This window comes from Lynx canadensis, chromosome C1 (genome assembly GCF_007474595.2).
Source record: "Lynx canadensis isolate LIC74 chromosome C1, mLynCan4.pri.v2, whole genome shotgun sequence".
Taxonomy (NCBI): Eukaryota; Metazoa; Chordata; class Mammalia; order Carnivora; family Felidae; genus Lynx; species Lynx canadensis.
Window position 1 is genome coordinate 4,208,423 of NC_044310.1, and position 20,724 is coordinate 4,229,146.

At 51.9% G+C, this 20,724-nt stretch overlaps 1 protein-coding gene across 1 annotated transcript in view; it reads right to left on the reverse strand.

The window, feature by feature from the left end:
* Positions 1-176: 176 nt before the first annotated feature.
* Positions 177-20,724, reverse strand: part of DNAJC11 (DnaJ heat shock protein family (Hsp40) member C11) — a 71,686-nt gene continuing 51,138 nt past the window's right edge. The window contains exons 5-16 of the mRNA XM_030324506.2: positions 18,498-18,626; positions 17,404-17,526; positions 16,382-16,455; positions 13,086-13,275; positions 12,412-12,497; positions 12,061-12,177; positions 4,813-4,968; positions 3,692-3,761; positions 3,129-3,186; positions 2,852-2,994; positions 2,101-2,230; positions 177-1,706 (exon numbers count right to left, since the gene is read on the reverse strand). Coding sequence (XP_030180366.1) covers positions 1,681-1,706; positions 2,101-2,230; positions 2,852-2,994; positions 3,129-3,186; positions 3,692-3,761; positions 4,813-4,968; positions 12,061-12,177; positions 12,412-12,497; positions 13,086-13,275; positions 16,382-16,455; positions 17,404-17,526; positions 18,498-18,626 — 1,302 coding nt within the window. The 3' untranslated portion in view covers positions 177-1,680. The remainder of the gene's footprint in view (positions 1,707-2,100; positions 2,231-2,851; positions 2,995-3,128; positions 3,187-3,691; positions 3,762-4,812; positions 4,969-12,060; positions 12,178-12,411; positions 12,498-13,085; positions 13,276-16,381; positions 16,456-17,403; positions 17,527-18,497; positions 18,627-20,724) is intronic.

A 20,724-nucleotide genomic window follows, 5' to 3' on the forward strand; every position in this document is an offset into this window, starting at 1 on the left:
CGGTTTGTGGGATTTTCCCTCTTGCTCTCTCTCTGCCCCTCCCTGGCTCTTTCAAAATAAAAAAGAACTGTTAAAAATGTGGTTTAAATAACAAAGAATAAAGGATGGAATGAGGCCTGGGGGGGGGGGCACTTACTTTATTTTGCCCATCCCTGAAAATGAACACACAAGATGCATTAAAACACTATCCCGTTTTCAGGAAAGATTTATTACGATAAGAGAGCGCCTTCCGTACAGTCCGTTTCAAACAAAATTGCGAGAATCGGTGCCCTGACGAGCCACCTGCCGCGGAGGGAGCGCACGGCCGCGCCCCAAAGTCCGATGTTTCACACCACGCTTATTGCACGATTTACATTCAGAGCAGCAGCTCAGAGGAAAACTTTTTGAAAGAGAGATAAATATTACAGAATTGGACAACCTGAACTGTTTTTGAAAACTGGAGGAGAGGGGTGTTAGCGATTACTCCGGTACCGGCGCTGGGGAGTGAAGCCTGACTTCAGCGACAGCTGCAGGGGGCTGTCACGGCCACCACCGTCCAGGGGGGCCTCTTTGCTCAGCGGTGACTCTTGGTCAACACTCCGGGCTGTTCAGGAGCATCCCGGCTCCTAAGTATTCTGCATCCACAGAGCGAACCGAGTGAGGGAAGAGGACCCAGGGGGGCGGACACCGGACCCCCGTGAGGAGGTGTGGGAGCAGCAGCGCCACCTGCTGGCCGTGAGTGAGAGAGCAAGCGAGGCCCGCCTGGCTCTCCCTGCGCTTGGGATTTGGCACGTACCTGGGCCAGGGTCTCCGCCCGGGCTCCCCCTCTCCTCCCCGCTCCGGTGCTCCAGTGTGGGGGGCAAAGGCAGGTCAGGCTGAGCCGTGGGGGGCGGGGAGGGGGGGCAGGCTGAGAGGGATGGCTTAGCTCGCACCTGCCTCTCTCCACAAGGACACGGGTGGCTCCTGGGAGGAAGTGACCTGTGACAGGGATGGACCCTGGGGCCGGGGGTTATACCGCTCTGTCCCAAGCCACCTGCCAGTGGAATGATTCGAGAAGTTCTGGGAGGGGGGAAAAAAGACACTAATTTCCAAAACCATTCGTTCTGAGATAAAAAGCAGATTTATAAACCCACACAATCCTCTCCAGATTCACTGAATAATATTTCAGCAGGAAAAAGTGGTTTTGGGGAAGTTGACCGGACAGACGCTCACTTGTTCTGGAGGCCTCTCCTCGTGAGACTCATGAGAACACCTTCCTTCTTTTCCATTTTGTTTTCCATGCTCTGTGGATTTTAGGAAAAGTAGTTCACAGTCCTATGTGTGAGGCAGGACATTTCATAAATACCTCAAGACAGACTGAGAGCTACTGGGTGGCTGCAGTCAGCCCTCGGGCTCAGGAACCTGGGGATGGGCTGGGGTGGGGGCCGAGGGCCCTTCCCTCCGGGGACATGATCCTTGGGAAAACGGCCACAGGCCACGCTGCGGCTCTGGTCCAGGTGGGGCTGCCCGAGTCCTACCTACAGCACCCATGAAAGCGGGGTGTCTGTGTGTCCCTCCACATAATTGATACGGTACCACCTTCTATAGGAGTAATATAAAATAAACACATCTGATGTCTGGGTTTTTTCCCTGCTTCCGAATTTGTAGACTCCCGGGAAAAGATTTTTTGCAGCCTCTTGGAAATCTGGTTTCTCAAGCAGTTTATCCGTCTGTATCAATCCTGTGAGCTGTAAGAGACAAACTGAATGTATCAAAAGGCAACTGTCCCCACGCCCTCCTTCCACTGGGGGCTCTGCCATCCGCTGCCCAGAGGCCGCCTGGCCTCCGGCTGAGCCGCGTGCAAGGCGCTCGACAATCAACCGGTTCCGGAGCACAGGAGCAGCCAGGTTTGCTTCCTACCCGGCCGCCCAGGCTGCAGCTTCCAGGCCACGAGCTCACTCGGACCCCCCCGGGGAAGGGCCGCCACCCCTCCGCCGGGCAGCGCGTCCCGGGCTCTGACAAGTCATCGCTCCCAGGCGGATAACAGAGGGAAGGTGGCTGTCATCCACCTCGATGTCCCGATCCCCATCAGTGGCTGAGGGCCTCTCCCTGGCCCGCGCCGGCCAAGGCGCAGCTACTCACACTGCTTTGGTATCCTAAGCGCCTCGCCGTCTGGCGCCATGACCTGGTGCAGGACGCCGCGGAACTGGTAAAGCACTTTGAGGTTCTTCTCCTCACCTACACACGGGTCATAGAACCCGGGCAGCCCGGCCTGTAACAGACACAGTCTCACTCGAGTTGACTTGAGGTGGTCATTTAAAACCCAGCACCGCGGCTGTCCGCTGCCACCTGAAGGCGCAGTGTGGACGGGCCTGGACTTTCCCTCGGGAGCCGCCCACGCAAGAGGCAAACTTTGGTGCCTGAGAATGTCAGAAAGCAGCCTACGTGGGCCTAGACTTCTCTCTCAACACAGACCCCCTGTCCCACGCTAGCTCTCCCGTCTGGCCGGAGCTAATTGCATTTTAATTTGCCTTTACTGTCCCCGCCCCGGGCTCCAGGGTGAGTGTCAAACGTGCCACAGGAGAGCTCACGCTCCTTCTGGAAAAAGGCAAGAGGCACGCAGAACGTAGGCATGAAGGCAGGACGTAGATTTTGTTCACTCTCTACCTGCCACATGGTAGGTGCTCCATAAACACTAATAGACACTTGCTGCGTGAACGAACGAAGGAATTAGCTCCAGTGTAAACAGAACCTGGGCGTGGGCCGCACCCCGCACAGCAAGTGCCAGCAGCACGAGGGATTCCGCTGCGATGGAACGGCCGCTCCGAGGCGCCAGGCTGTGCCCCCTCCCCAAAGGCCCTTCCTGACCGAACCCCGTGGGCGCGTGCTGTACCTTGGAGGCCTCCGTGAGGATGAGCTTCGAGTCCTTCACCAGGCACTGGAGGGGCACAGTCACGTCGATCACCTTCACCTTCTCACTCTTCTTGCTCTTGTCGTTGACGAATTTGCCGTACCAGGCGTTGACGATGATGAGCCCTGGGGACGGGCTCAGTCTGAGCAGAGGCAGGTCTCGGCCCGGGCACCCCTCGCACAGCCGGACCGTGAGAACACGGTGCTCCTTCGAGACCCCCGGCGCCCACCCTGCCCCAAGAGAGGCCAAGCCTTCTCACCCATTCTGGACTCCTCCGCCTCAATTATTCTTCGGACAGATTCTTGCATCAACCGGACCTGCAAAGAACAAGGATGGCCACCGTCAGGGCCGTCCCCGGGCCCTGCGTCCCTGTGCAGAGCTATAGTCCCGGGCCTGGCTGCGCTTCAGCCCCTCCTCTGCTCTCGGAGAACCCGACGGTACCCCTACACTTAGGTTGGGAGTCTCTGTGAGGTCACATAGAAACAATTCACGTACAGGGAAGAAAAGGAAGACAGTACCTTCCAGTTCTTAGAAAACCTTGTTATGCCTTTTGAGGGTAAGTGCATCTAATCTGTAGGACAGGGACTGAAGTTCCCAGCAGTGCGTCCCATAAGCAATACAGAGACTAAAATGACCAGTGAAGCCGTTGGCCCTGGAGGCCCACACGCAGAGCGTGAGGTGATCCCGGAGCCCGGGTCCCAGGCGTGCGGGCCGGCAAAGGGAGCGGGGCCCGCAGCGCGGTCTGCTCTGTGCGGCAGCGCGGCGACATCCGGAGGCCCCTGGAGCAGGAGGACTTCCGGCTCGTGTCTCTACGGCACTTACGGCAGCTTCCGCCTCTTGTTTCTTCTGGAGAATGTCAGTGGCTGTGCTTTCCCTTTGCTTTTCCAACTCCCTCAAGTGAGAAAAACACAAGGCACATGTTAGCGTGGAGGGAGGCAGGAGAGCCCCTGGCTGGCCCGGCGCCCAGCGAACAGTCGGAGATCTTCCTGCACGCCTCGTTCCGGAGCCTTAGAAAATATTTCCAAGACAGTCTCAGGCAAGTCTGTTCATTTTAGGCCTCTGCAGCTTCCCCTTCTTTCGTCCCTGGACGGCTCTGCCCGCCCTCCGCACCGGAGCGCCCGGGAAGCCCACTGCTGTGCAAAGAGGCCACCACCCGACAAGAATCTCAGCACAGTGAGCGGCCAGAGAGGCGAGGGCCACGGGGGATGCCGCCTTCTGGACTGCTACGTAACGCTCTGGGCGGGACAATACTTACTGCTTTGGATACAAAATATACTTTCTTGCAGCAAAGCACAGGGACTCGGGGTAGCATACACCCGTCCCCTCAGAAGACTGGACCCCACACAATCTTTGCTCGAGGAACCTCCTGGGGAATCAGGGCCCCGAACTCCAGTGATTCAAACGCTAAGAGGGGCCCCACAGAGGAGAATCTCTAAGCTCAATGACTTACTACCTCAGACTGGTGTAAGTTACGAGTCTACACCACCTCTCAGACTGGGTGTAATGTTCCAGTGGGTTATCTACAAGCAACTGCAAAACAAATAAACGTTTCTGTAACTTCAGAGACTCTGGTCAATGAGCGCCTATATGTAAGAACGCAAACCCACTCCTCCTGAACTCAGTGCCACGAAAAGATGGGGACCGGTGGCTCTGTCTCCTGTGCTGGTGGTGCACAGTCTGCACAATTTTGTAAACCAGTTTCCCTTCCTGGAAGTAGGAAGGAGGAGCGATGGGCCTGCGGCAGCAGTACCGCCGTGAGAAGAGCCTGCACTGAGCACTTACTACGGACCGGACACCATGCTGGGCCTTTACACGGATTAGTTAATGGAATTTTCCTAACAACCCTCTGAGTAGGTTCTAGTATCATCATCTCCGTCTAAAAGGCAGGAAAACCGAAGCACAGAGCTGTCTACGGACGTGCCCGTGACATGCTCTGAACTCACTTCTCTTTTTGAGCCCTGAGGTACGGCTTGATGACCAGGCGGTGAAGAGCGAAGTAGACCACGAGTGGCCCCACGGTGGCATAGAACACGGCGCTGGGAAGGAGCTGGTCCGTCAAATGAATAGGGAAGAAGTAAGTCTGACTGGCCCTGTTTAACCTGAAAACAAAAACAAAACAGAACGCCCAGGAGGAGTCACGTTTCCAGGGCAGGGTTACGGAGACCGCAGTCACGGAAAGAGACGCACTGAACACCACCAGTTATGAGGAACCCGGAGCCCACCGGCTTCGTGAGCAACACACCTTCTGCTCTCGATTCCAAAGCGCAGTTGCTGGATTTGCAGTCTGTGACGGAAGAAAGGTCACACTATCTGCTAACCTCAAGGGCAAAGCAACGACAACCACATGACCAGAGTGAAGGTGGCCTGAGAAGACGGGAGCGCGCACCTCCAGGGGTCCTGGAGGCGGGGTCATCTCAGCCCTCAATTTATCGAAGTGACAGAAGCGTGTGAAGATTTCCAAAGGTGGCAAGTTCAAGAGCTTCCGCGTCCAGTAACGGTCAAGTAGCGCCTCTGGGAGCGGTCACCCCACAGGGAACCCCTGCGAACTCCGGCCACTAACAAGATCTCTGGGCAGAGCGGTGGGGACACAGGACCCTGAAAGTCTAGAGCGAGGAAGAGCACTGGGAAATTTCCCGGTTTTCGTTAACAGCTTTTAGCCTGAGGACAGGTCTCGGCGGGCTACCGGTGGCCAGGTAACATTGGAAAGAACTCTGCGGTTCTAGGAGATTGCAGACCCAGCGCTCAGAGTTTGGAGGCAACCACAGCAGATGGGAAGAGGGGCCCTCCAACAAGGGGAATCAGAGATGGGGAACCCCAAATTCTTGGTATATATGTGGCACAAACCCCCAGCGGTCCCTGGTCTATCCATGGCCTTAGCTGACAGTGAAATAATTGTGCTGGCCTAGCTGCTGCCACACAGGTGAGTCCCAGTTTGCAGTCTGACTTCAGCCAAATTAATTACCTTAAAAAGGAAAAATTAACGCTTCTCTGGGAATCATAATAGACTACAGAGTCTCTACCATGTACTGTTCACAATACCCACAATATATTTGTATTTGTTTTTAATGTTTTAATTAATTAATTTTTTAAATTTTATTTATTTTTAATTTATTTTTAAGAGACAGAGACAGGGACAGACAGCGTGAGTTGGGGAGGGGCAGAGAGAGAGGGAGACACAGAATCTGAATCAGGCTCCAGGCTCTGAGCTGTCAGCACAGAGGCCGACGCGGGGCTCGAACTCACGGAGTGTGAGATCATGACCTGAGCTGAAGTTGGCCGCTTAACTGACTGAGCCACCCAGGCGGCCCTACCCACAATAATATAAACCACTCTACACATCTAGATACACAAGAGAAAGAGATAATGAACTGAGACCAAACCCAGACAACCCACATGCTGGAACTAGCAGATAAGTATTTTATTGTTTTAAAACGTTGTTTATTTTTGAGGGAGAGGCAGTAGGCAAGCAGGGGAGGGGCAGAGAGTGAGAGGGAGACATGGAATCCGAAGCAGGCTCTGGGGTCTGAGCTGTCAGCACAGAACCCGACGTGGGGCTCAAACTCACGAACCATGAGATCACGACCTGAGCCGAAGTTGGATGCTTAACCGACTAAGCCCCCCAGGTGCCCCTGGATAAGGATTTTAGAGAGCATCTTCTTTATGCTCAAAGACAATATTCAGTGCATGGCCTGAACAGCAGACTGGAGAGGACAGACATCTGTGAACTTGTAGACAGATCAACAGAAATTATCCAATACAAAGAACAAAGAGAAAAAAAAATACTGAAGACTAATGGGCAGAGCCTCAAGAGGTTTAGAGTTTAAGTAATTAGGGTCCCAGAAAGAGAGTGGGGCAGGAGTAAATATTTGAAGAATTAATGGCCTAAAAGTTCCAAATTTCACGTAGGAATAAATTTACAGATGCAAGAGGTTTAGCAAACCGCAAGCAGCATAAATATAGCAAAAACACATGTAGGTACATTTTAGGTGTGGACTGTTGAGGAACAAAAGTGAAAAACAAACAACCAAAAAACAGAACAGAAAGGTGAATAGCCAGAAAAAAAAAAAAAAAAAGACATCACATGCAGGGGGATAATGATTCAGATGACCACTGATGTGTCATCAGAAAGAGTGGAGGCCAGAAACCAGTAGAATAACATCTTCAGAGCACTGAAAGAACAAATCTGTTAAGGGACAACATCCTTCGGAAGAAACGCAACTCCAGAATTGACGAAGAACAGGCAAAAAAAAAACGAAAAAAAAAAGAGACCAAACAACCCGAAAACAGACAAAAGATCTATATGAAGACTTTGCTTAAAAGAAAAAGAAAAAAAAAAAGGACGGATGGCAAACAAGCACCTGGAGATGCCCAGCGTCGTGGGCGTCAGGCAGACACTCATACACCTGCTGCAGCAGCGAGTGCTCGCAAGGCGAGCGGCCCAGGCGGCGAGGGTGCGGAGCGGCCGGAGCGCTCTCTCTCTCTCTCTCTCTCTCTCTCTCTCTCTCTCTCTCTCACTCTCATGGCAGGCCACTGCTGGGGAAGTAACACGAAGCCACCACCCGGAAAGTAGCTGGCTACTTTCTCACCAAGTGGAACACACACCTACTTTCGGCTCAGTGGGTGTGCTCCGAGGTGTTCACCCAAGAGAGATGGAACCTTCTGTTCACACAAAACCTGCATCTGAAGGTCCGCTGGCTTTATTTGCAGTTGGTAAAAATTGGAAACAAATGAAATATGTTTATTAAAAAAACCCCTTTTTTTAATGTTTGTTAATATTTGAGAGAGACTGAGAGTATGAGCGGGGGAGGGGCAGAGAGAGAGGGAGACCTTGAATCTGAAGCAGGCTCCAGGCTCCAGGTGTTAGCACGGAGCCCCACGCAGGGCTCGAACTCACGAACTATGAGATCATGACCTGAGCTGAAGTTGGATGCGTAACCGACTGAGGAACCCAGGCACCCCCAAATGAAGTATCTTTAAACTGATAAGCAGATAAACTGTGGTACATCAACAATGTCATTCCAAACAGCGATAAAAATAAAGGACACACTACTGACGTATGCAACAGTAAGGGCAGGGGCGCCTGGGTGGCTCAGCTAGTTAAGTGTCTGACTCTTGGTTTTGGCTCAGGTCACGATCTCACGGTTCTTGAGTTCGAGCCCCGCACTGGGCTCCATGCTGACGGGACAGACCCTGTTTGGGATTTCTCTCTTTCTCTCTGCCCCTCACTGGCTTGCTCTCTTTCTCTCTCTCTCTCAAAAAGTAAATAAACATTTGGGGCGCCTGGGTGGCTCAGTCGGTTAAGCATCCGACTTCAGCTCAGGTCATGATCTCGCGGTCCATGAGTTCGAGCCCCGCGTTGGGCTCTGGGCTGATGGCTCAGAGCCTGGAGCCTGCTTCCGATTCTGTGTCTCCCTCTCTCTCTGCCCCTCCCCTATTCATGCTCTGTCTCTCTCTGTCCCAAAAATAAATAAACGTTAAAAAAAATAAACGTTAAAAAATAAAAATAAAGAAAAAAAAAGTAAATAAACATTAAAAAAAAGAGAGAGGGATTCATTAAAAAAACAAACAGGACAATGTCAAAAGTACTATACTCACGGAAGAAGCACAAAAAGCTTCACACTGTATGAATCCAATCATATGACATTTTGAAAAAGGCAAAAATATAGGGAGTGGAAACAGAGCAGTGGTTGCCAGGGCCTGGGAGACCACACAAAGACCAAGAGGCAATTTCTGGACACGATGGAAATGTTCTAGGTCTTGACTGTGATGGTGGTTCCAAAGAGCGCTGCTTGAGATAAAATACACAAAGCCAAAACTGGGGAAGAAACCGAGGATTCCACACTCATAGCAGGACATTTTAACACTTTCTTAGCACCTGATAGAAATCTGCCCAAATCCGTGAAGTCCTAGAACTTCTGATTTCTGGAGAATGTTGTCAACCCCCCTGACCCACGGGTATTTAAAGAATGCTGCATCCAACTACAGCAGAATACATGTTCTCTTTGAGTGCACATGATCACCAAGGTCAATTACATGGTGGGGCATGAAACAAGTCTCCATATATTTAAAATGACTGGAACCATACAGAATATTCTCTGACCAGAACATTCTCTGACCAAAATAAGATTAAACTGAAATCACTAATCGGATATACAGAAAAACCCAAATATTTAGAAATTAAGCAATACATTTCTAAAAGTGAAATTAGAAAACAGTTTGAACTGAATGATAACGATACAGCATATCCAAATTTGTGGCATGGAGCAAAGCAGTGTGTGAAGCCTCAAAAGTTTATATTAGAAAAGAAGGAAGATGTCAAATTAGTAACGTAAGGCTGGGCTTTAAAAAGCTGGAAAAAGCAGCAATGTGAAACCAAAATACGTAGAAAAAAGAATAAAGAATAAAGAAATAGAAAACAGATAAACAATAGAGAATATTAACAAAGCCAAAGCTGGTTCTTTGAAAGTGAAGTGCCCCGGCCAGACTGGTTACAAAAAAGGTAGAAAGAACACAAATTACCAACGTGAGGAATGAAGGCTCATCTACGGAGAACTACAGACATTAAAAGGATAAGGGCATATTATGAGCAACTTCATGCTAAGAAATTCACCGGCTGAATTCACTGACAAATTCTGAAAAACACAGTGACAAAGCTGACATGAGATGAAAGAGAAAACTGGAAAAGCCCCGGATTTATTAAAGGTACTGAATCCATTCTCAGAAACCTCCCTACAAAGAACCTTCAGTCTCTGCTCATTCCACTAGTGAATTCTAGGAAACCTAAGGAATAAATCATTCTTACACAAGCCCTCCCGGAAAACGGAGGAAGAAGGAACACTTCCTAAGTGAAGTGTGACACTTCCTAAGTAAAGTGAAGGAACACTTCATTTTATCAGGCTGCCATAACTCATCCTAAAACCTGAGAAACACATAACAGAAAAAGAAAATTACCATCAGTGTCCCTTAACATAGATACAGGGGTGCCTGGGTGGCTCAGGTCACGATCTTGCGATTTGTGGGTTCGAGCCCCGCGTCGGGCTCTGGGCTGACAGCTCAGAGCCTGGAGCCTGCTTCGGATTCTGTGTCTCCCTCTCTCTCTGCCCACCCCCCCGCTCCCCCCCCTCCCCGGCTCACACTCTTTGTCTCAAAAATAAATAAACATTAAAAAAAACTTACAAAAAAAACCATAGAAAAATCCTTAGTAAGATATTAGTAAACCAAATCAAGCAATATATAAAAAGTATTTTATCGTGATCATTATGATATCATTATGATATCAAGAATTTTCCTCAGGAATGTAAGGTTGGTTTAACATTCAAAAATTATTGTCATTCACCAAATAAACAGAACATAAGAGAAGAGTTAGCAAAGTCAGATCACATGTTATTGCTGAACTCCAGGGCCTTCTGGAAAACTTTGGTTTATACAACAATACAGTCTGGACATTTCAGCCTGCTGACACGGGGAACTCAGCTGAAACGAAATGAAACTGTTTCTTTCCGAGAGGCAGAGCGGCACTCTTGGGATGAGAATGCAGATTGTGTCATGTAATACCTGCATGGGACACGTGTTTAAAAACAGAAACGGAATCAGAGAACTGTCTCGTCAGTGGTCCCAGTTTGAGAATAAAATTCTGTCAGCTCTCTGTGTGCTCTTTATTAAGTCTCAGGGGGCCTCAGATCACTGAGAGGAGAGAGGCCCGACGCGGCTCTGATACTGGTGGCCCGCTGTGGCTCTCCTCTCCCACACCGTGATGAGGTATGATCTGCTTCCTGTCTGTCTCTCTCTCTCTTGCAGAGTTTCTCTCGAGTGCCAGGCTGTGTTCTAGGCTCTAGGAGTACCGTACAGAATACAACAAAGTTAAAGAGCTCCTGATGAGGGCCGGCGAGGTGGACGGCTGATCAGAGGGAGGTGGTGCAGTGGAGGACAGACAGGGTTAAACGGAAAAGGTCTGCCTGGGGCAAAGGGAGGGGTACAGCTCTTACAGGGTGATGAGGGATGGTTTTGCCCAGGTGACCTCTGGGCAGAGCCCTGAGGGAATCAAAGGATCCAGCCGTGCTGGCATCTGGGGACCAAGGAAGAGCAACTCACAGTCTGGTTGCAGGAGTGGGCTTGCTGTTCTCTGGAGCGGCGCGGGGGCCAGGGCGGCTGGAGTGGAGAAGGGGTATATGGGAGAGGAGGGGTCAGCAGGAAGTGAGGGCCTGATCACGGAGAGTCCTGAAGGACTCTAGCTTTGGCCAGGGATTGAGGGAATCACTGACGGTTTGAGCAGCGAGTGACAGACACTGACCTACGTGCTCTGCCCGTGTGGAGAGCAGGGTCACCAGGGGGTGAAGGACGTGGGCCAGGAGGACAGAGCAATAACTCAGACACGAGACAGTGGGAGCAGAGAGCATGCGAGGAACGGCCCCACTCAGGAGATGCTTCCCGAGGACGGCCCAGGTGGGTTTTGAGATACATTTAACTTTGGAGTGTGGGGAAAAAGAGCGGCCGAGGCCAACTCCAAGGTTTCGCACAGAACACCTCGAAGGCTGGGGCTCTCACGACCGGCACAGGGAGGCTCTGGGCAGAGCAGCTTTGGAAGCATCGAGAGGCGAGACAGGATGCGAGCAGTGATCTGGGATATAGGGGCTGCAGGTGTGGGGGCGGGCCAGGCTGGGGCTGCAAACGTGAGCTGTCAGTGCAGGAAGGTATGCGGCCACCTGCGGAGGGAGTCTGCACAGACGGGCCTGGGGTCCCGCCCTGATGCTGCCATTTAGCAGCAGCCAGCCGGTCAGGTAACCGAGGCGGCAGGGAGAGGCTGGAAGGAGCGCCACCGGAGCAGCGGTGAAGGGTGTGGGCAGGCGGCAGTGCTCTGGTACCGAGGGAGACGCGGCTGCCGCATCCGCTGATGGCGACCCTGTACGAGTCACACGTGTGACCTGTCGATGAGTGGGCGGGTGGGGCCAGCACGGGGGCCTCCGGGGAGGGAGAGATGCAGGCGGGCCACGGAGCACGTGGAAGGTCCCTGACCACAGACTCAGACCCTGAGCGACTCCCTGACGTTTGCTTACCCGCCCGAGACAGAAGCAACCGTCTCTTTAAGAACATAATCACAAAGCAAAGTCTCTTTCATCCTTAAGGTGGCTGAAGCCCAGGTGAGTTACAAGTTGCCAGATAAGCCTGGGCCAGAAAGATCCAGTTCAACTTACTTGACTTTGAGAGACACGCCCTGAGGGACTCCCACGCTGACAGCCGCGCCCAGGACGCTGTGCCTGGAGATTTTCCTCTCCGCTCCGTACTCCACCACCGTCCCGAAGAAGCCGGCCCTGCAGGGAGCATGCGGCCTGAGCAAGTCGGGCCCCTCGAGGCCACCCCACCCCCTCCTGTCCTTCCCTCTCGCCTTCCCCACCCCCACCCGGAGGGGATCACTAGTGACACCCAGGGGCGCAGTTCTTCCACGAGACTCAAGTTCCTCAGGGCGGGGACCGCGGGATGGTCACGTCCGGCCCGCCATCTGGAAGCCCCCGTACCACGCGCAGCAGGCCTGGGCCAGGACTTACTTCAGGGATCCTTTCACGCGAGTCTGATCATCATCCTGGAATTTGTGCTGATAGCTGATCAGTGCAAAGGAGTGAGGAATTCCCAGCTGGGAAGACACAGGGAGAGAAGGCAGGGCTAGCGGCCGCGACTCTGCGGGAAGGTGGGTATTGTGCGCACACCGGCCGCGGAGCTCCCTTCCCGGGCAGCCTCTCAGGCAGGGGCCGCGGTCTGAGTGTGATTTATTAGAGGCCAATATTTAAAAGCTGGGAGAGTTCACTTAAAAACCCAGCTTCCTGACTTCTCACGGAAAGAAAACCTTCTGCGACAAGGAGCCTGCATTCTTACACGGCAGCAGGTGGTGAGGGCTGAGGGGGGGCGGGTCCTCTCATACCCTGTGCTCCTGCCCACCACAGTGGCATCTGAGTGCATAACTCTGCTGCTCTGGGGGGTCGCTTCCCAACCTGTGCTCTTTCTCACCCTGATTCTGTGGGCTTCTCCTACTAGAAGATGTGAAAAGGGCATTTTGCTTTAGGGTAACTGGAACACAGTTACCCTGGGAGCCTGAGAACAACAGCATTTCGACACTGAGTGCGTGTGAACAGAACTTGCCCCCCAGGGCCCCCACGGGTGCTCAGATCCGGGTGAGGGACGTGAGGGACGTCAGGGACACACGAGGGGGCGGCTCTGTCCTCACCTGCAGGGCCACCGTGAAGTGGCTGGTTTTGGTGTCCCGGACGATGCTAGTGTTCATGGCCGACTGGATACCCCACCGCCACTGCAGGTAGCCCACAGTGTTCTTGTCCAGGTTCCGGGCCAGGACGGTGGTAAGGCCAGGCCGGATCCCACGGGAGGAGAACTGCAGAGCACAGTTTGTCGTCACAAAGCTGGGGGGACACACAGATCGAAAGGGTCCTGGATGACACACCTGGTTCTCAGCCGCTCTTGGTCCCTTCCTCTCTGCCAGGCTAAGACCCTGCTCACCCTCCCGTCCATGAATCCCCGAGCCAGTGGCCCAGAGAAAAGCAGGACACTGAGCCTGTCCTTGAGAGAGAGAGAGCGAGAAGACGCCTTGCTGTAATCTTCCTAGTAACCCTCCCTGCTGATGTGTACTGCCCGCCCCATCCTATGCTGACTGTAACTACAGCCAAAGAGTCCCCTGAATGTCCGCGTTCTGAAAACCAGTGGGTCTAATCTGACTGCAACTGAGAATCATGTCAGGGCGGGAGCAGGGGAAGCGGAGGCCGGGGCGGGCGGGCAGGTCCCACAGCTGGCTACACACTGGAATCACCCGGCCAATCTAAAAAGTACTGATGGTCAGCTCCCATGCCCCAGGGAGCTGATTTACAGGCCTGGAGTGTTTTTAAAGCTTGCCAAGTGATTCTAATGTGCAGCAAAGTTAGAGGACCCCTTACCCAGAGACCACCCCAGACCAATGAGGTCAGAGTTTTGGGGTGGGGGACCAGGCATCAGTGTATTTTTTCCAAGACTGCCCATGTGACTCCTGTGTCCACCCATGGCCGTGCACATGAGAAGCCAGTACAGTAAACGACTTGCCCTGAAAGGCCTCGGAAGTTGGTTTCCAAAGGAGTCAGCCCCATCTTCTGGTTAAAAAAAGGTATTTCATTTCAAAAACAAAGGAATTCACACTTTACCCAAAGCATTAAAAGGTGAGCAAACAGCCGTTCGACTCAGTAAACAGCCCAGTATCTACCAGATTGCCAAAGTCTCTTTCCTAAGCTTGCAAGGCGTCACTGTTGCATTAAGTAATAACAAACGTGACAGCTGTGATCACAGTGTTCTTGCAAACTTTCAGTAAGCGCTCATGCCCAAATGAATTAAGAACCTACTCCTCCTCTCTACAGGGCCCCTAATCCAAACTTTCCCTGGCTTCTCTCAAGTCACACCAGGTGACAGCTGTGTTATTCTGCTTCAGCCACAGCGGGGTCAGGGGAGGCAAACAGGGAGGAGACAGGCTAAAGCCTAAAACAGTGACATTTAAAAGAATCAAACTGTAGGGGCGCCTGGGTGGCTCAGTCGGTTAAGCGTCCAACTTCGGCTCAGATCACGATCTCATGGTTCGTGAGTTCGAACCCCACGTCGGGCTCTGTGCTGCTAGCTCGAGGCCTGGAGCCTGGTCTGTGTCTCCCTCTCTCTCTGCCCCTACCCGGCTCATGCTCTGTTTCTCTCTCAAAAATAAATAAATGTTTAAAAAAAATTAAAAAAAAAAATAGAAGAATCAAACTGTAAAGACTGAGATTCCTGTTTAATTAAAGTAATACGATTTAGTATTTTTATCCAGCACGTCCTACACAGAGAGACCAATTCGAGACAGAGATCGGCCAGGCGGGCAGGCAGGGAGGCAGGCACTGGGAGACGGAAAACACTCCACAGGCCGTCTGCCTTTTTGGGGCTGATTCTACACCCCAAACCAACCTTCTGATCGCTAGTCTGGACTGCAAATAGCCCGACCCTAGGATCAGGGCACCCTCAAGAGCAGACACTGCATCAACGCCCTGGTATCCCTGTCTACACATTTGCATTCTCAAGTCTCATAAACTACTGGGCACTATGATGAAATTTAGTTTCCAAACCTGTAACGGCTGGTAACCAGCCAGCCCTAGCCCCCCTCCCTGGCGACCACTCACTCTGAGGCTCAACCAGAATGAGATGGCCAACAGATTTCCCTCAGTGAAGTGTCTCCTAAGTGCGTCTGATGACCTGGGTGCTTGATAAAAGTACAGATTCCTAGGCCTCTCAGAGGACCTGACTGGTGTGAAGGGTGGGGGCAGGAATCTGTGCTCTGGGCTGGCATCAGGGGTGACAGAATTATGCAGACAAGCTTAGGACGGGTCTTCCCCTGAAGAACCTGGTGGGTGTGCAGACAGACACCCGACTGCAAGTGAAAACCCTGCTTTGCAAACACAGACTATCTATCTCAGGGCTCCTTTAAAAAAAATTTTTTTTAATGTTTAATTTTTGACAAAGAGAGACAGAGTGAGCGGGGGAGGGGCAGACAGAGAGGGAGACACAGAATCCGAAGCAGGATCCAGGCTCTGAGCTGTCAGCACAGAGCCCGATGTGGGGCTCAAACTCACGAACCGTTAAATCATGACTTGAGTGGAAGTCGGATGCTTAACTGACTGAGCCATCCAGGCGCCCCTATCCCAGGGCTCCTTTAACTGTTTTCTCCTCCAGAAGAAAGAGGTTTTATTTCACCTTCCACCCAATTCTTTTATCTGAGCTCACACAGGTGGGAAATAAGGACATCTCTGTGGTTCTAGAAGGGGAGTGATGTACAGTTCTACGAGTGGGCCTTAAAGTGCCAGCATCTGCACATCTCACTGACTGCCAGGCAGTCTCACAAGTGCTCAGTGTTTTGTTCTGAGACAGTGAGACAGAGTGAGAGAGACAGAGACAGGGAGAGAGAATCTCAAGCACACTCAGCGCAGAGCCCAATGAGGGGCTTGATCTTACGACCCTGAGATTAAGACCGGAGCTGAAATCAAGAGTCTGATGCATAACCAACTGAGCCACCCAGACGCCCTCTCACTGTTTAATAAAGACCCTTTTCAGAACTTGAAACGTTCTCAGGACAAAGAAACGATCCCCACAAGTTCATAAATATTTCAGGCCACTGACCAACTTCCCCATGAATATGCTTTCCCTCCAGTCTCTCTCTCCCGGTCCTCAGTGCCCCCGGTGCGTAGGCAGGGGCCTCATCCCCACAGAGGAGGAAACCTCGGAGCATGGAGTGTTAGCCTGGCCCGGATGGGGATGAGCAGCAGATGACCCCTCCCCGTGCCAGCCAACCCAGAGCTCTCTGCAACAGGTACCCTGCCTTGGCCCCACGCCAGGGCCACAGGGTCTGCCCCCCGGTGACTTTGTGTGACAGAAAAGCGAAGTCCGGATGACCTTGGCAAAAAGAACACACAGGTTCTAGTCTCCTAATCCACAAGGACCAACAAAGAGGATTTCTCTCTTTATATTTACCATCTTGGCGTGAGATTACGGAACAGCTTCAGACCAAATAAAGGTCCCTGCAGATCCCCTGCTCCAAATTCTAACTGTTCAAAAGAGAAAAAGAGAAGGTGTTAGTGTTTTCTCTCACAGCAGCAACCCAGGTCTCAGGTAAGCACCTCTGGTTATAATTCCTTTTCATTCACTGCCATCGGCCCTTGCCAGGGCTCTAAGAGTAGGAGCTGGAAGACTCTTTTAACACCTCTTCCTCACCTTTGCCAGATGGAGGACTGTTTCCACAGATCCAAAGGAGGCACGTTTCAGAAAGGAGCCCCTCTAATGAAAACGCTGCAGGCCTCTGCTGGTCACGAGGGGAGACTGGCTCCCTGTGGCCCTCACTGCCATCTGCACAGCTGCCCACGGCGGTCGGATGCGGGGGAGCCCCCCCCCCCCCGTTGCGTTCCCGGTCTGCTCTGCTTCACTGCCTGAGGGTCTCCTGGGTGACTGGAGAGAGCCCCCAGGCATCTGGAGCCAAGTCATCAGTGGTCCCTCGCTCAGCCCTGGAGGTCCAGCCGATTCTGGCTGCCTCATTTACTTGTCTGGGTGACTTTCAAGGCCACTCTTCAGTGTTCACTTGGCGCAGTTCAATGGGCTCAGCAAAGCTGGCTGTTAAATGACCGCCAATCAGTGGAGCAGAGCTCGGGCACAGCACCTGCCTTCTGAACTGGGCAGGGGGCGGGAAGAGCCTACAGGTTTCCGCCAGAAGGGAACAGAGATGCTGAGTTTCTCGAGGCTGGATTTCTGTAAGGTGGCATCTCAAGGGAGACCTTGCTGCTCTGTCCTACCTGTGAGCTGTCCAGCAGACAGAGGATTCCTTCTCAGGCACGAGACAGACTTCTCTCTTGGGGACAGTCAACTCATGCAAGTTTGACAGCCACCTTTTATACAATGATGAAACCAACCCAGGTCTTTTTGAGGGTTGGCATTTAGAGTATACATGTTCAGAAATAAGACTTTGCAGTGGACAACACGATCCCGCCAGTCGACATTCTTACCTCTCCCCATCCCTTTGCGGAAGTGACTCGTCTAAGTGCAAAGTTAATGGAACCCCCTCCATTTCCATTCTGGGTTGAGAGGCTTCCGGAGAGGATGGCTGTGTCTGTAGCTGTCAAGGGTGCCTAGGAAGTGAGATTTGCTGGTAACGAATGAATCAAAGCACTAGGAAGCACAAGGACAGCAGCCTAATGAATACGCTGTATCTGCCCGGCCAAAGGTGCAAGTGACCTACAGCTCAAGTGTACAGGGATGCACGGTATGACCTCAGCTGGTTCACTTCTCTCCCACTTTGCCATCTGAACTGCACGTGGCCACCGAGGTAATGTTTTACAAAAGTGTTAACGGGCAAATTAGAAATAAAACCAGGGAAAGACAGGGCTACATCCTGGTTCCCGGTGTACCGATGGCATCAGACTGCACAGTGACTGCCTCATGTGTCTCTCCTCCCATCGTGGGATGTCTGCACCTCTCCAGGTCTTGCTCGCCACCGGCACCATGGAAAGGACTGAATCCAGGGCTGTGCTAACCCTGGAAGCTCCACCAGAGGGGCCGGTTTCCCAGAGTTAGGACTTCATGTGATGCACTTGAGGGTAAACATAGGAGTTGAGGGGGCAGAGAGACCTACTGTTACCCTCAGCAGACTGGCCCACCAGTGCCACATCCAAATCGTGGGTAGAAAGACATTTTAGTGACCCTGGGTTTAGCTGAATATTGCGTTTTCTGCACACAATAGAGTGTGCGTTAAAACTAAAACTGGTTCTTGGAATCACCCATGGAGGTCTGTTTTCTCGCCCCGAATCATCCTGAACTTGGCCGCTACTTCTTTTAGACTGCTCGCATTTCTGCTGGGGGAGCCCTACGACCTTGGAAGCTAAGCGTCCCCTGGCACTCATGTTGCTAACACGTCAGCAAAGCAGTAACAAACAAGGTTGTGCCTGGAACTCTCTCTCTCTCTCTTTTTTTAAGTGGCTAATTACATCCTTTCATAAATAAAGATGAGAAAAACCACAGCTGCGCAGTACGTTGTGCCTCGTTAACCCGAGCCTCACTGCACTGGGGGGCGGGTTGGGAGTGGGGGGAGTCTGGGCTTTACCTCAATGGACTGGGATATGTGCATCTTGTTAATTTCAATCTGCGGAAAGCCACTTCCGGACACATCTTCGTACTCTTCCTCGTAGCGATCAAAAAGGTCAGTGGCATCGATGCCAACACTGATGGTCCCCTGGGGCAGAAAAACAAGCAGTCAGCAGCAGGGGTGGTATTTGTGGAACGAAAGACAATCTACGCTTTGGCACCCGGCGGTTCACTGAGTGTGGGCAGGACTCCGCCAGGAGGCCCGCAGAGCATGAATGTCACAGTTCACACCAACCAGCAGCACAGCTCCACCGACTGCGAGGGTCAGAAAACCAGTCGCGTCTGCAGGTGAATGACGCGCCAAAGACAAGGGTCAGGGAAAGGAAAACAGTCTACGCAATTTGATTTTTAGAGCCCAAAACAGGACCCACTTCATGGCTCTAATTTTAGATCATCTCTAGATTTAACCCATGGATGCAGAAACCTAGACACAAGCCACGTGGACCAAACATGTTCATGTTTGAGTCTAGACACTCTTAAATCATACAACTACCTCAAAACTCTTTAAAACTTAAAAATAACTTCAGAGATGGGGTGCCTGTGGGGCTCAGTCACTTAAGCGTCCGACTCTTGGTTTCGGCTCAGGTCATGATCTCACGGTTTGTGAGTTTGGGTCCCATGTTGGGCTCTGTGCTGACAGCCTGCTTGGGATGTTCTCTCTCAAAATAAATAAACTAAAAAAAAAAAAAAAAAAAAAAGTGCACACAAAATCAATTGTGGACAAACGGGAGATTGAAAAACTCTTCCCACCTTCTAAATCAGGTTTTGTTTTTCCAGAGCTAGAGAGAGTGAACAGGGGAGGGGCAGAGGAAGGGAGAGAAAGAGAAAGAGAATCCCAAGCAGGCTCCGTGATCAGTGTAGAGCCTCATGCGAGGCTCCATCCCACGACCCCTGGGATCATGACCTGAGATGGAATCAAGAGCCAGATGCTTAACCACTGAACCACCCAGGTGCCCTTCACTTTCTAAAATTAATCTGAGAATTAAGTTATGAGAAGTGGAACACCATATTCTCTCAAGTAATGTGAAGCTAAAATTTGCTGACTGATATAAAATGCTCCACACTCAGAAAATCAATGTTTATTATTTTATTGTCATAAGATTTTTCAAATGGGCATATTTCTTAATCCCACATATAAATATCTGACCACGCACACGTTTTTATTCAGTTCCCTGCAGCCCATTAAAAAAAAAAAAAAACTGTTTTGAGGTTTTCTTTAAAAAAATGTTTATTTATTTTGAGACAGAGGGTGCGAGCGGGGTAGGAGCAGAGAGAGAGAGAGAGAGAGAGGGAGAGAGACACAAAGACAGAGACAGACACACAATCCCAAGCAGGCTCTGCACCATCAGCACAGAGCCCAATACAGGGTTCGAACTCATAAACCGTGAGATCACGACCACGACCGGAGCCAAAGGCAGGTGCTCAACCGTCTGAGCCACCCAGGCGCCCCCCCCCCCCCCGAGGTTTCATTTACGTATAATAACATAAACTGCACCCGCCCAAAGCGCGTAGCTCAGTGAGTTCTGACAGACACATAGACTCGCAAAACCACCTCCACAATCACGACCCAGAACACCTACCGCCCCCGAAGTAGCGTGGGAGCATGTGTTTCTGTCCCTGAGAAGGGGACATGCGAACAAAGGCGGGAGAGGGGAACGAGGGAGGACGACGCTGGAGCACTAACAGCACAAGGCTTGGGAGGAGCTGGGGTTGCTGCCTGTGGCTGATCCGTGGACATCACGGGGAGGGAGGGGGGAGATCCAGGAGACGACTAGCCGAATCCTGCAGCTTTGCTGGTTTGGCAGTTATCCCAGATTTTCACGTTTACGTAACGTACTACCATCACCATCACTAGTATTCTCCTCGTCAGCGGTTGACTTAAACTAAGAAGCCAGACTGGGTTTGGTGGACAGGCCTTCACTCTCCACTCCTGACATCTGCCACAGTCCCCTCTAGGGGCGTGTGGGGTGCACGGTGCGCTCCCCGTCTCAGTGTGGGTGTGAGCCGTAAGAGACACAGGCAGGTGGCTTGTGCCTTGGCCCGGGACATGCGTGAAGCTGCGGTCAGCCGTGTGCCTGGACAGTGGCAGGTGCATGTGAACACGGGCGGAGACAGGCGGCCAGTCCTGCGGTCCTGCTACGTGGAGAATTTATCAAAAAAGAAAGTATCACCTCCCGCAAAATAAC